Below are 14,385 nucleotides of genomic sequence, written 5' to 3'. Positions count from 1 at the left end.
CTACTTTCACCAGTAGGCTAATAGCCTACCTATGGCTATATAACGTCAACGATGACATACGACTGAGAAATGCTGCACATCTTAAGTCTGGAGTTTTTATCTAAAAATTATTGAAATGATAATTTATTGTTTTTAAATGTTCAGAACCTGTAGCTGAGTAATAGAGCCAAACAGGGTCTCGTTCAAAAATTGTATGCAAAAAATGGTGTATATTCCTTAGCCAGAAAAGATGAATGACTTGTAGTTGACACAATTTAACTGTTAGTTTGTGTTTTATTTGGGGTGATTTTCATCGGGATACAAGAATGTTAAGTCAATAAAATAAACTTTATCAGTCGAATAAATATAATCTAAACTGTAAAAAAAGAAAAAAATTAATATCTTGACTAAAGTAACATGCCTTCAGGTTTTTAAAATGCTTCATCTGGCTAACTTCAATAAATACCTTCAATTTACTCTCAACAGGGAAACACAGTACATCCAAACATGACAAATGGACGCTGGCCTTTTCGAGCAATTCCCATTTTTGCAGTCTCTTCCTTTCTTTCTCTCAAAACCACTTGCTTTTCTCGCTCGTATTTAACTTTCCATGACGCTGAGCATGGCGCTGCTCTTGGCCTTGCCCATGGTAAACCTCACTGTCCCGCTCATGTCCACACTGGTGTCTTTCAGGGTGAGCTTGTAGACCGTGCCGTGGTTCTCTTGGCGGACGCAGGGGCCCTGCAGAAGGGTTTCCCCGTTCAGAGTCCAGACTGGGGGCTTGTTTATGTCCACGGACACCTCGCAATGGAACGTCGCCGGCTCTGGTGCTGTTACCTCCACATCCTCTAGCTCACTGACCATTACAAGGGATTGGCCTGCAGCAGAGGGAGAGAGAGAGAGGTGTTTTCCACATTTATATTTGTATTTTTCATTAGTTTTCTTATTATTACTTGTGATGCTGATCCTCTTTATATGGATAAGTCTAAATGCTGTAATTGTTCCCTCTTTCTACCCAACTGCCTATATGAAAGAGCTTTGACTTTTGTAGCCACTGATCATGTAGATGCACCGACAGTGTTGTTGTAATTACTCAGAATTCCTCATGAGGGCAGCAGAAGTTACGCACTATAGCTTTAATTCACATTTTATTTAGATTTGTCACAGATGTCTTTGTCCTCAGCTTGCCACCCGTCTTACCTTCTACCATCAGTTTGCATTTGGATGTGTGCTCCCCGACCTCGACGCTGTACGTGCCCTCGTCCTCCACAGTCACCTGGTTGATCACCAGCTTGAGGCTGCAGCCGTCGGCCGAGATCTCCAGGCGCTCCGAGTGAACCAGCTCCTCCCGGCCTTTGTACCAGGTGGCGCTGCAGCGCGGCGAGGAAATGGTGCATTCAAGGATCACGCGGTGTTTCTCCAGGGCCGTTCGATCTCGCAGGGGTTTCACAATGGAAACAGGCAGTTCTAAAGTCAGAGGCACATTTTTGAGAATTGGTACTGGACATATTTAAGTGTTAAAAATTTCACATAAAACATTTTTTTTAAATGATGACGCAAAATAAATGACTTACCTTCTACTTCAAGGTATGCTGTGGTTTCAACATCCCTGGCTGCAAAGCGGATTTCTCCGGCATCTTCAGCTTTGACGTTGCATATCAGTAGGAAGTGTTTGGTCCCTGAGGTAGAACAACAGCAGATGTATAGACTCTCTCTACATTGAAGCTGTTCTGGAGGCTCGTGGTGGTCTAAAACCTTCCTAAAACACTTGTTTGTATGTTGTTTTATTGCTTAGATATTTTTTACTCATCTGTTTGTTTTGCTTCAATTCAAACAGTGTCTCTGCTCCCTGTCCCTTCCCAGGTCTTACTATTCCCTTTATGCCCACCAGAGGTCCTCCTTCATACTAGTGTTAGTAGATTACTGAGAATTTACATGTGTTAGACTGTTGTACCCACTGAGCATGCACACTGTCTGAAATAATCTGTTCATCTCATCTGTCACTTAGTGTCTTACTATCCTTACCACTAAACATTCACAATAACAGATGTGCTGCATTTTTCTCACCTTTGGTACATTTGTTACCGATCTAGCTGCTATTTAACTGTATCAAATTTGCTGATGGAATTGATTTTTCCATCCCTTACATTAACAATCAACCCTCTCTTTTTTCTGACCTTCAGTGCGGATCTTGATGGTGCTAGTGGGCCGGATCTTGTGGCCGTCTTTGTACCACTCCCCGGTAACATCCACCAGGGAAAGCTCACACATGAAGACGGCATTCTGGTCCTCCTTAATGTCAAGGTCCTCCAGATCGTGCACTATCTCCAACTTGTGTTCTGTGAGGTAAGCAAAGAGATGTAGATCACCCATATTAGAAGCCAGAAATATGCATTTTTTTGTTTTTGTTTTGAGGACTTATTAATACATCTGTTTCAGTAGGCCTATGCCACGCTCTCATTACACCCTTAAAGTGTACAAAGACAATACTCTCAACATACTGTCTGCACACACAAATAAAAACATTGTTATGAGCTAACTAAAAATGCAGACACCTACCGTAAACCTCCAGTGAACAGAACGTGTTAATTTCCCCCGTGTCACATGTGTATGTGCCCGAGTCGGCCAAGGAGCACAGCATGATCTGACAGAACCGCTTCCGGCCCATGGAGTAGATCCGACAGTTCTTCCCCGGCTTCAGCTCCGTCCCATTCTGATTCACACACGCAAAACCTCATGAGTCCCTTTTGTGAGTTTTTCCATAATTTGTTGCAAAACAAGAGCGATGAAGGCATGTCTTGGTTTGTTTTACCTTGAGCCACCGGACATCCACATTTTGTCTGGAGAATTCACACTCCAGAGTGGCCGGAAATTCCTCCTCTACTCGGACATCAGCTAGCATTCTCAGGATAGTCACCGGAGTCTCTGATAATTTAGCAAATCCAGTCAATTAGTCATTGAACAAAATAGACAATCTAATGAACCAATCATCAAAATAATAATTCTCTGTCAATACTTCCAAAATGATGTGAGTACTCCATCGCAAAAATACCATTGTGGTTAGAAATGAATCACTAAAGATAAGCACAACAATCTGACACTCGGACAGCAATTTCTCATTTTGGGGTTTCCTGTTTGTCAAAAGCTAAATTAATGGTGATTTAATAGAATTATGATTTAATTAAGTTAATAGGATAACACTAAATGGAGCACAACATCCCCCGCCTCTTTTCTCTATTTAACCTGTGTCTTACAGTTCTTCAAGTCTACACCCTTAAGTATTTATTGGCTCTATAAAGAACACACTACGCCACCCACTCCGCTCCACAGGCCAGTATTTACCTTTGACAGTGAGCCTGGCTGTGCTGCGTACCCCTTCAGCTGAGAAGACGATTGTGCCCGTGTCCTCCAGGGTGAGGTTAGAGAGAGTGAGGCCATGGACCAGCCCGTTGTTGCTCACCCTCCACTGGTTGTTGGGTTTCACCCGGATGCCGTCCTTCTGCCAAATCCCCTCCACATCCGTGTGGGAGAGCTCCACCTCGAATGAAGCAGTCTCTCGTTCAAATGTTTCCTGATCAGTGAGGCCTTTTCGGAAAGAGATTTTACGGGCTGGATTGGAAGAGATGAGGGAGAGAAGTGCAGTGAGACTTCTATAAATACATACAATAATGTGCTTTTTCTTTGGAATGGTATCAGGATGAAAAAGCTTTTATTTTCAGAAAAGATTAAGTTGTGACTCAGGGGAACAACATTAAAATTGGGATGTCATTTTGAGAATGCAACATTTTGACAACATTGAACATTAATTCCCCTTGTTCCATTTTGCACATAATCACACTCCTTTGAAGCATAACTGAGACTATGTGTGTACATTCATAGACACAGAGCTTCAAGGGCAACTAAAGGTGTTTCAAACATAGGCCCAGCTCAGTTCGCATTACATAAACAATACCCACAGGAGCTCCATAGTTCATTGTCACCACAGTGTCAATCAGTATACGATTAGGTAACTGCATGGCTCTCGTTCAAAAACCTTTCACACGTACAGGTCTAGCCCTTCGATTCTTAGAACCCTTTTGCACTGTGGCATACTGTGGAAAACCCCTGCAACACACACATAGTTTATCTGTGTCAGATGAGATGCCAGTTTAAATTCAAGTCATAAAGTGCAATGACTTCTGAATAAATTGGAAAATTTGCAAACATGTATAGAAAAATTATCTGTTGATCCCTGTTGATTCTGTCAAAACTCAACACAAATAAATGTATCATAAAATGACGTGCCGTGCTGTTACTTTTACTGCTTTTCATACGTCATAGCCTGATATGCACAACCTCCCCGGAACTTCAGGCCTGGGTGGAAACACAGACAACAAAGGGCCACAGGAACCTTTAAGTTCCAGGAAGAGGAGTTCCTGGAACAATACATTCCTGGGACGTTTGGTGTAAAAGGGGCTATAGGTAGATTATGTGATGTATGTGCCTGTACACTATTTATATCTGGCAACATATAATCCATACTCTACCTCGGATTACTTACGTTCTACATTAAGCTTGACCTGCGTCCTGTCATGCAGTGTTTCACAGCGATAGGTTCCCCGGTCTGACAGAGTCAGGTTAGTGATGATCAGACTGCGTTTACAGCCGTTCTGGGCCAGAGTGTGTCTGGGACCGGGCCCGATGACCACCCCTTGCCTCATCCACTGGACCTCGCCCATCTCAAGGCTGATCTCCGTCTCCAAAGTGGCGTGGCCAAGTTCTTCAGCCATCACTGCATCCATTTTCTTTGTAAACATGACCTGAGCCTCTGGATATAATGAGGAAAGATGGAAATTAAGTATCAAGGAGTTGTTCGTAATTATTTTAAAACACCATATCCCCTCATTAAATGGTCTTACCCTGAACTTTGAGGCTGGCTTTGCTTATTTGTCCCTCTGCTTCTGCTGTAATCTTTGAGCCGTCCAACATCTGGCACCTCTTGATCACCAAGGTGTGGCACAGGCCGTTCTGGTTTACCTGGAAGCGATCGCCCAGGGTTATAGCCTCATTGTCCATGAGCCAGACCAACTGGACATCCTCAGGGGAAACCACACACTTAAAGGTTGCATCTTCCCCTTCAAGTACAGTGGTGTTGTGGAGCTCTGTAAGGAACTCCACCACCCTGGGCACTGAGAAGACACAAAAAAAGTTAATGAACCTGCTACCCCACATAAGAAAATACAGAAAATCTGCATCCAGCTATACTTACTCTCTACTCTAAGTATTGCCGCAGTCCGGTCATCTCTGGACTCGCAGACGTACTCCCCAGCATCCTCTCTGATTAAACGGTGAATTGTTAAGCTACGCTCAACTCCATCCGCCCGAATGGTGAACCTCCTGCTTGGAACCACCTCAACGCCATTCTTGAGCCACTGGACGTCAGCTTTTGGCTTGCACACCTCACAGCAAATGGTCACCATACCGTCAGCATGGGCCACTGTTTCTCGAAGTGGCTTTACAAACTTAATTCTCATTTCTGTTGTACAAAAAAAACGTTAATGTTAAAAGTTAATATGGCTTTTCAGTCCAAAATTAAGTGTTTAAAAATTGTATTGCATGCCAAGCTGAACTGAAATGTTAACCTTTCACCAGCAAGCTGAAGTGTATCTGGTCCGTGTTGAGATCGCAGGTGTACTCGCCAGCATCAGAGCGCCTCAAAGGGTCAATGGTTAAGGTGCGCTTATGGCCATCTACGAGCGCTTTGAAACGTTCACCTTCAACAGGCGTCCAGTCTTGCAGCCAACGCACGTGAGCACTTTCCTTGGACACGTAGCTAGTCAGGGTCAAGCTCTCTGCTTCATAACCCGTCACGACAATGTCATCCTCCTTGTTGACAAACATAACTGGAGCCTCTTTATGGAAAAGGAAAGCAAGCCAAATGTAACGTCATTTTGAGATCATGTTCATCATAATCTGGAGATATTGATTTGAGTTGTTACCTTGAACCCTGATAATGCTTATCATCTTGTCGTCCCCAGCATCACATATGTATTTCCCAGAATCAGAGTGTTGGACATTTGTGATGATAATTTTCCTCAAGGTGCCGTAGGTCTCAATGTGGGTACGGGAGTCTTCTGAAAGCAGCTTTTCATTGCAGTACCACTGGACGGGGGCATTGGCACGGGACAGTTCACAGGCCAGGATGAGTTCTTCCCCTGCCTCCATCTCTTGGTAGTCAAGGTCATTTGAGTTACCCACGATTTTCACTGGAGGCTCTAAGGTCATGGGGAAGAGGCAGGGGATTAGTTTAAGGAACGGCTAAAATCAAATAGTTTGATTTAATAAAATTGTAAATAAATTCTACCTTCTACCATAACCTGGAAGCTGATACTGTCATCTCCAACATCCATGAAATACTCTCCTGAGTCTCTGTGTTCGGCGTTGAGGATGACCAAAGAGCGGAAAGCCCCCTCTTCCTCTTCACAGAACCTATCATCGCCCTCAACTCGACAATTATCCTTGTACCATTTGCCGACGGCATTGGCTCTGGAGAGCTCACACTCGAGCTCAATGTCATCGGAAACCAGGAATTTAAGATTTGTCTTAATCTCAGATTTTCTTAGAATCTTCACAGGAGGCTCTGATGATGTAAAATGACAGATTGACACTCAATACAACATTATAGTGGTTTCTAAAATTGCACTTTGAGGCAGAATCATCTTTAATGCAGAACTGACTAACCGCTTACCTGAAACTTTGACCTGGAAATCAATTTTATCATCAGCGGCGTCACATGTGTATCTCCCAGAATCCTCGGTGGTGGGAGAGTGGATGGTCAGGCGATGAATCAGCCCATCCTCTTCGATGGTCACGTTACTGCTCTCATCTATTTCACTGCCATTTAGCAACCATTTGACTTCAGCGCTTGACCGGGACACCTCAATCTCCAGCACGATTGGTTTTCCGGCAAAACTCTCCAGTTTGTCAGGTATATTTTTAGGCCGAGTAAGCGTTACTGGTGGCTCTAAGAAATAATAGTTTGTTTTAAAAGGAAAGAGTCATAAAAGATGGCAATGCTAGTATTTGTATATAATGATTCCATAAAGCTATCCTTACGTCCTCATTCTTACCTGTTATAGTAACCATGAAGGCCACAGAGTCATCTTCAGTGTCACATACATACTCCCCTGCATCGTCAATGCTAGTTATGGGTATAACTAGCCGGCGTTGGGCCCCATCTACCTCCAGGATCAAGTTAGGACTCTCATCTACCTCCAGACTGTCTTTGTACCAACGGACCGGGGCGTCCGCCTTGGAGATCTCACAGCTGAGCTCCAGCCTCTCAGAGGCCAACTGGGTTAGTTCCAACTCTGCTTCACTGGGGGAAATTATCCTTACCAGTGGCGCTGGTGCAGGATGAGGGTAGTTAAATTAAAACTTTTTTTTACATTTGTTATAGATGTACTGTATAGTCATAGGTAAGTACCCAGGAAAATGTCACTCTTACCTTTGAAAGTAAGTTGGAAAAAGACAGAGTCTCCGTCTGTTTCACAGACATACTCTCCGCCATCCTCTATAGAGCCACTGAGGATGACCAGCCTCCTGTAAGGACCTTCAGATACAAGCTGGATGTTGTCGCTTTCCTCCACCTCCTGGCCGTCCTTGAACCAGCGCACTTTCCCACGGGTACGGGACAACTCGCACTGAAGGAAGGTCTCCTCGGAGATATAGCTCTCCATCACAATATCATCCTTAGGTTCCACAATCATCACTGGAGGCTCTGTGTGTATAGTGAGAGGGAGCAGAGGCTAACAATGCCACCTTTAATTTCCTCTCTATATCATGAATTAAGGGGGATGTTTTGCACTTGGGTCATTAGCAAATCAATGTGTCTTTAAAAACTTTTAAAAACAACTGGAGTCAGAAAGGTCCCTGTACCTCTGACATTGACAGTGAACTCCATGCTGTTGTTTCCTGCCTGGCAGGTGTAGCTGCCAGCATCTGAGGTTTCTGCAGAGCGAATGATCAGCCTCCTCATGGTTCCTTCTGCCTGCAGAGTGATGTTGTCACTGGGCTTGATCTCACAGCCATCTTTATACCTGGGACACAGCAAATCAAATGGACAAATTAAATTAAAAGAAAACCTGAAGGTAATTTCTCAAATATATTTTTCTAACAGACATTCTCTCCTCATTGTCTTACCACACAACTTCAGCATCGTCTGTGGAGACATTGCAGAGCAGCACCACGGGGTCCAACTCCATGCTACTCTTATGGAGCTCTTCCTCTGGAACTGGAATGAACTCCACAGGAAGACCTGAAACAATATGAGTAAAGGATGGATGTCAACAGCTGGAAAACAAGGTTTTCAAGGACGAACTTACCTATGCAAAATTGAAATACGTTGAAGTATCCTTCCTACAATTTGGTTTAATCATAAAAACAAACATTTTCTTTACCTGCAACATCCACGTTGAATGTGATGACATCTCCTGTAGTTTCACATGTATAAATTCCAGAGTGCGATGCATCAGCTGGGTGAATCACAATCCTCCTCATATTCCCATCTGATTGGATGTTGAGGCCGTCGCTCACCTGGAGCTCCTTGCCGTCTTTGAACCAGGATACTACTGCGGAGTGGTGGGAGACTTCACAGTAGAGTACAATGGCGTCACCAGCTTCCACTTTTTTATTGCTGTCAAAGTCTGACAGAGGACTGAATTTTATCACAGCAGCTGCAAAGAAATAAAGACAAATAATCAAATTAAAAAAGAAAAAAAATAATTACATCATACCTAAATTAAACAGAAATAACAGATTTTTGCACCTACGTTTAACTTTGAGCACAGCTGAATCCCGAACTCCATTGGCTATGAACGTGATCTCTGCGGTGTCCTCTGTAGTGTTAGTGTCATGGATAACCAGTGAGTGCTTTGTTTGGGACTGTTGTACTGAATATCGTCCGCCATGCTTCAGTTGAGAGCTATTCAGAAACCAGGTTCCAACCATTGTGGCAGACAATTCGATAGAGAAGTGAGCGTCTTCTCCTTCCACAACCTCACAGGCTTTGAGGCTGCTGCAAATCTTGGGCCCAGGAACTAAGTAGGAACAGTAGAATTACAAGTAAACAAAGAGGGATGTTTTCCTAATATCATTGCTGCCCGTTTTCAAAGCAGATTTACGTTCCTGGTAGCCATTAGTTTTAAGCTTGTCTAACACCCAAGTTTTAAGGACAATTTCAATACTAATATTTGAGAAGAAAAAAACAACAACATATTGTCTGATTTTTGTTTTGTTTGTTCGGACAAAGACATCATAGTAATGTCCAGGATCCCTCTGCAATGGTTAGATAGCAGTCCTTAATATACTTTAATGATCAGAGATGGCAGTAACATTAAATATCCTAAAAATATTTCTAGAATGAATACAATTATAATAAAAATGTATTATAATTAGAATGCATTACACTATATCTAAAATATATAATATGTATAAATATGCATGCTATGAAAGTACTGTAATTTCTTTTAAATATATGTCTTGAGCCAATATCTACCTATTGACATTTACGTTTATAGAAAGAGAATATTTATCAATATGACAGTATTGGAGGCAGCGGAAAAAGCCTCCAGATGGCTCTGGTTGAAGAGGGGAGAGCAGTGGGGGCAGTAGAATGCCGCTTGGACACAGACCGGGGTCTGATCAGCCTCGGTCGGGTCGCCTGGAGGAGGGTGTCTGTTGTAAGACCCGAAACACCCAGTGATTCCAGGATACAACACTGATGATGTGTCCAAGCCTGTGCATCAGTAGATGTATTGTTAACTAAAATATATAATATGTATAAATATGCATGCTATGAAAGTACTGTCATTTCTTTTAAATATATGTCTTGAGCCAATATCTACCTATTGACGTTTACGTTTATAGAAAGATAATATTTATCAATATGACAGTATTAAATTCCTCAGTCAGATCTTCATGATTTCAATGAAATACATATAATGACATATGTAGATTTCTGCTTCACAGTAAGACACTCACCCAGATGGACAGCTTTGGGGAACTCCACGTGGCCGCTTCGCCCATACTTGTTGACGCAACAGACACGGAACCGATAGTTGCCTTCGCACGGCACGCTGTCGCCGGCGACCTCGGCTGACGTGGAGGTCTCTGAGGTGAAACACTTCTGCCACTCTTGGGAGCCCACTTCCTGTCTCTCCACCACAAAGATGGATCGGGTGGAGGTCTGGCTGTTGGGGGCGGGAACCCAGGTAAGCAGGGCACTGTTGGGTCGATCCATGTCCATTTTGATTCCCACAGGGCAGATGGGAGGGCTATGTCTTGCGGCTAAATGAGAGAATATGATGGGTATGATCCATTACCATGTGGGCCTATTTAAGTCTAGCCTTCAATTACATAAGATTAAAAAAAAACAATTCTGGAAGGTGTTTCCTTAGTGTACCTTTGACCTTGAGTCGTGATGAAGTTTTGGATCTCCCTACGACAAAGGTAACTACCCCCGAGTCTTGATAGGCCACGTTGACAAAGACCAGAATGTGAGTTTTGCCGAAAGACTTCAGGATCGTCTGGTGAGTCTCCAGAAGTTTCAACCCATCTTTGAACCAGTGGACCTCCATTTCGTCGCTCTCCACCTCCACACAAAACACAGCGTTCTCACCCTCCAGGACCTCCAGCTTCCGGGGAAGTTTACGAATAATATCACCTGTAAGTAGAAAAAAAATATTATAAAATAATATTTCTATTTTATTTTACAAATCTAAAATGTCTTTATAGCCACATACTGTACATTCAATACATCATACCTTTAACGGACAGCTCTGCAATGCTCTTTCCTCCGTCTGGCATCTCACAGAGATAAACTCCATCGTCGTCCGTCCCAACATCGTGGATGGTCAGTCTGCGCTTGGTTCCTTTCTGCTCCATGCCGTACTTATTGCTGGGCATGAGCCGCGTGTCCTCCAGGTACCAGGCAGAGGGGATGGACTCGTCTGGTACCTCACACTCCAGCACGGCTACATCCCTCTCCCTCACCTCCACGTCTTTTAATGGACGTCTGAACCGCACCGCTGGGGCTGATGATCAACACAGGAAAGAGGTATTTGATAATAACATGATGAGTATAGAGTTGAAGGTGCAGCAGACTAAACTTTGATTTAGTACAGTTCAGGAAACACAGGATGTTCTGGTCTGCCTGCCATAACCCGCTTTGTCTAAGGTCCCGGGAAAAAATCGGACCTGCATAAATACTACTGTATGAAAAGATAGCATTGTTTTTGCTGATGGTCTTGTTTGCTGTCACAGGTCATTTATAATCATCAGTGGAAAAATTTGACTGTTTCATAAACATTTAAAAGTTCCTCGTTGGAGGATAGACAATTTTGGATTACATAATTTTTCATTTTAGTACGACTCTTTTAAATCATTTGAATCCCTCGTGTCACCACTGAGAACATTTTTTTTAGGAGCGCTCATTTACTGTAATGTCACTTCACATTAGCCTTTGTAAAGGACTGGCATGTTGACTCAAAGACTTAACTGACACTTATGATAGAGGCAGCTGGCACAGTGCAGGGCTGTACATATGAAAAGGTATGTGACCCTGAGAGTTATCTGCCCATTATGAAGGGATTAGGACAAAATAATTAACCACTTTAAAAGGTGATGCAATACATTTCATCCGTGCACACAGCAATTAGCAGCTTATGACCTAGTGTTTTATCAATATGGTCAGTGCATCAGTGACACAAGGTTTCATTCATTTGGACCATTACATACATTTACAATAACAAAATGACACTGACTTAGAATCTCTTGTCATATGTTGTGTAATATGTTATCTGGTATTCACTCATGCCGCTTGTGTTTGACATGATTAAGATGGCAAATACTTTTTGTAAGCATTTTTATTTTAGATGCACACTGTGTGTTTATGTGTTTCATAATTATTTTTTATGTGACCACGTTTTCATTGGTTTTTAATTTCTCCTTTTCTTGGGAAAGTATATTAATAAACAGCATGTAATCCAAAAGGAAAAATACATATATATTGATCTCCTTTCTCATCAAAAAAGAAAATGAAATACAGAAGTAAAGATCAATAAATTATACATCTGGAATTCTGAATAATTAAATATATTGTTACCTCCAATTCATAATACTTCTGTGACATTAATTATTCTTACTTTGTGCTTTTCTTTCAATCAGTCAATCCATTTGTGTTTTGAACAGTCATTTCTTAATTTGAAAGATAAAGACTTTTGAAAATCTGAGTGTTTAGCCATTGAGAATAGCAGGGAAAGTTAGTCCTACCTTTGACGGACAGGTGAACAGCGCTTAGGGTGTTTCCAAGAGCGTTTGATGCTGCACACACATACAGTCCTGTATCCTGCACTTTACAGTACAGCACCTTCAGCGTGTAGTAACCTTCTCTGTCCTCAAATATCAGATGACGCCTCCCGGGCTCGAGGGGAACCCCATCTTTCTTCCAAATGATCTCTGGCTTTGGCTTCCCTGTTACACTGCAGCGGAACTTGGCGTGTTTCCCCTCTGCCACTGCAAACCTCTTGGCTTTAGAGGCGCTAACTGATAGCTCCTCTGCAGCCCTGGTCAAACTGAGCCTCCCGCCCCTGTGCTTTGGTGACAACTGGCTGTTATTGGTGTGACCATTGGAGGACATTTTACTGTCCTCTCGCTCCGGTACAGGCTCCACCAGGAGGACAGCACCTGCCAAGGCAACACCGTAGCAGTTGCTGGCTCTGCAGGTGTAAACGCCTTTGTCCGGCATGCGAGTCCTGTAGATCTTGAGCTGGAACCAGCCGCCATCTTGATAGCCTACACTGAAATGTGAGCTCTCGAAGATGTCGCTCAGCTTCTTTCCGTCTTTCTCCCATTCCACCTCCGGCAGAGGCGTGCCCCAGAGTTTACAGGAGAAGGCGGCGTCTTCTCCCCGGTCCACACGCAGAGACAGAGGCTTGATGAGGAATCCCGGTTTATCATCAGGCGTTGAATGAACCTCATCTTGTTTTTCACTTAACTTGTTGTTCCACTTGTGCTCTCCATTCAACCCCTCTCCATTCTCTCTCGTGCGTTCACCATTTTGCTCTGTACAGTGTCCATTCAGGCGTCCTTCCAATTCTACATTTTCTTTCATTTGTTGCTCCTCACCATTGACCGCTAATTGCCTTTTCTCTCCTTGCTGTAGCTGGGCCTCTCCTTCAACTTTTAGAGAGGCTGCTGCATAAGTTTCACCTATGCTATTTTTGGCTTTGCAAATATATTGGCCAGCATCCTGCAGGGTCACTCCAGTAATGGTCAGCAGGTACGCTTTTCCCTCCTCAGAGAGATTGTAGTGTCCATCAGACAAAATCTGGACGTTTTTACGCTCCCAGATTACATCAGGACGAGGGTCTCCTTCCATTTGACATTTCAATGTGGCATCTGTGCCACACTGTGCCAACACAGGGCGTGGGTAGCCCAAAACATGGGGAGCACCTCCATAAATATCCATGATGATATCACCCTCTCTCTGCGTTGAGTGAAGAAATGTATTTAGTTAATGAATCGCCTCGATTAGAGCCTCTTGTCTTTGATGAAGAAGCTGTAAGATAAAGAATATTTATATTTAAGCATGCATCTTGGCCAAACCTCTCGACAAAACATTATCAAAAAGACACATTACTGTTTCATATTCTTTGGAGTATAGTTTTCTTACTTTGAACGTTGTGACTAATTGTCCTGTTAACATTTCTGTTTAAACTTTACCCAAACTGTAGTCTTAAATCTGCTTTAAAAATTACTATTTTATGATCTTGAATATCCTTACAATGATTCAATGAAGAAAGGAGGGAATCAAAATGTTTCAAATCTTCAGAAACACTTGGTACAGTTACCAAGGCTGAGTGGTGTATTCAAGTAAGTTTTAAGCAAACATACACCACCCTAGTTTGTCTCTCAGCTGGTGCTGTTACTCATTGAAGAGAGTATTTATAAAAAAGTCTGTCCAAAAAAAGACACCAGAGAGCATGTGTCACATAGCACACAAACCGCGCAATGCTACACATACACTCACTAACTTAGACAAAACTGACCAATTAGTGTGTGTGTGTGTGTGTGTGTGTGTATGGAGCATGTATGCCAGCTGTATCCTTACTTATGAGTTTTCTTTCTCTCTGCATTGTTGCATTGTTGTCATGTTCTAATCACTCATTATTTAAAGCTAAGTTCCTCTATCTTGATAAAGACTTATTTCATTATATCATCTCATGGGTTGATCTTGAAGCAGACAGTGGAACACATTAGTCTCTCCCATGTGGCTCACATGTTGTCAACATCTTTCATTTGGCATTCGGAATTGCAACCGTCCCTGCTGTATGACGCACCACACTCTCCCATCTGATGCACATTCTC

General features: G+C 42.8%; 1 protein-coding gene across 1 annotated transcript; it reads right to left on the bottom strand.

Moving 5' to 3' along the window:
* Positions 1-579: 579 nt before the first annotated feature.
* On the bottom strand, positions 580-13,486 carry obsl1a (obscurin like cytoskeletal adaptor 1a; the record flags this gene model as incomplete). Its single annotated transcript, XM_080052947.1, has 24 exons — positions 580-857; positions 1,180-1,446; positions 1,554-1,658; positions 2,157-2,318; positions 2,539-2,692; positions 2,792-2,904; positions 3,322-3,588; positions 4,520-4,786; positions 4,878-5,147; positions 5,228-5,494; positions 5,601-5,870; positions 5,958-6,233; positions 6,323-6,598; positions 6,707-6,982; positions 7,089-7,364; positions 7,466-7,738; positions 7,897-8,057; positions 8,161-8,275; positions 8,418-8,693; positions 8,790-9,056; positions 10,000-10,305; positions 10,421-10,681; positions 10,782-11,051; positions 12,289-13,486. 24 exons carry the CDS (start codon positions 13,484-13,486, stop codon positions 580-582), a joined length of 6,651 nt encoding a protein of 2,216 aa, XP_079909073.1.
* Between the last annotated feature and the right edge of the window lie 899 nt (positions 13,487-14,385).

Source organism: Ammodytes marinus (assembly GCF_949987685.1).
Source record: "Ammodytes marinus genome assembly, chromosome: 24".
In the NCBI taxonomy this organism is placed as follows: domain Eukaryota; kingdom Metazoa; phylum Chordata; class Actinopteri; order Uranoscopiformes; family Ammodytidae; genus Ammodytes; species Ammodytes marinus.
Note: the sequence above shows the minus strand (reverse complement) of the source record. Positions and strands in the feature narration are given on the sequence as shown.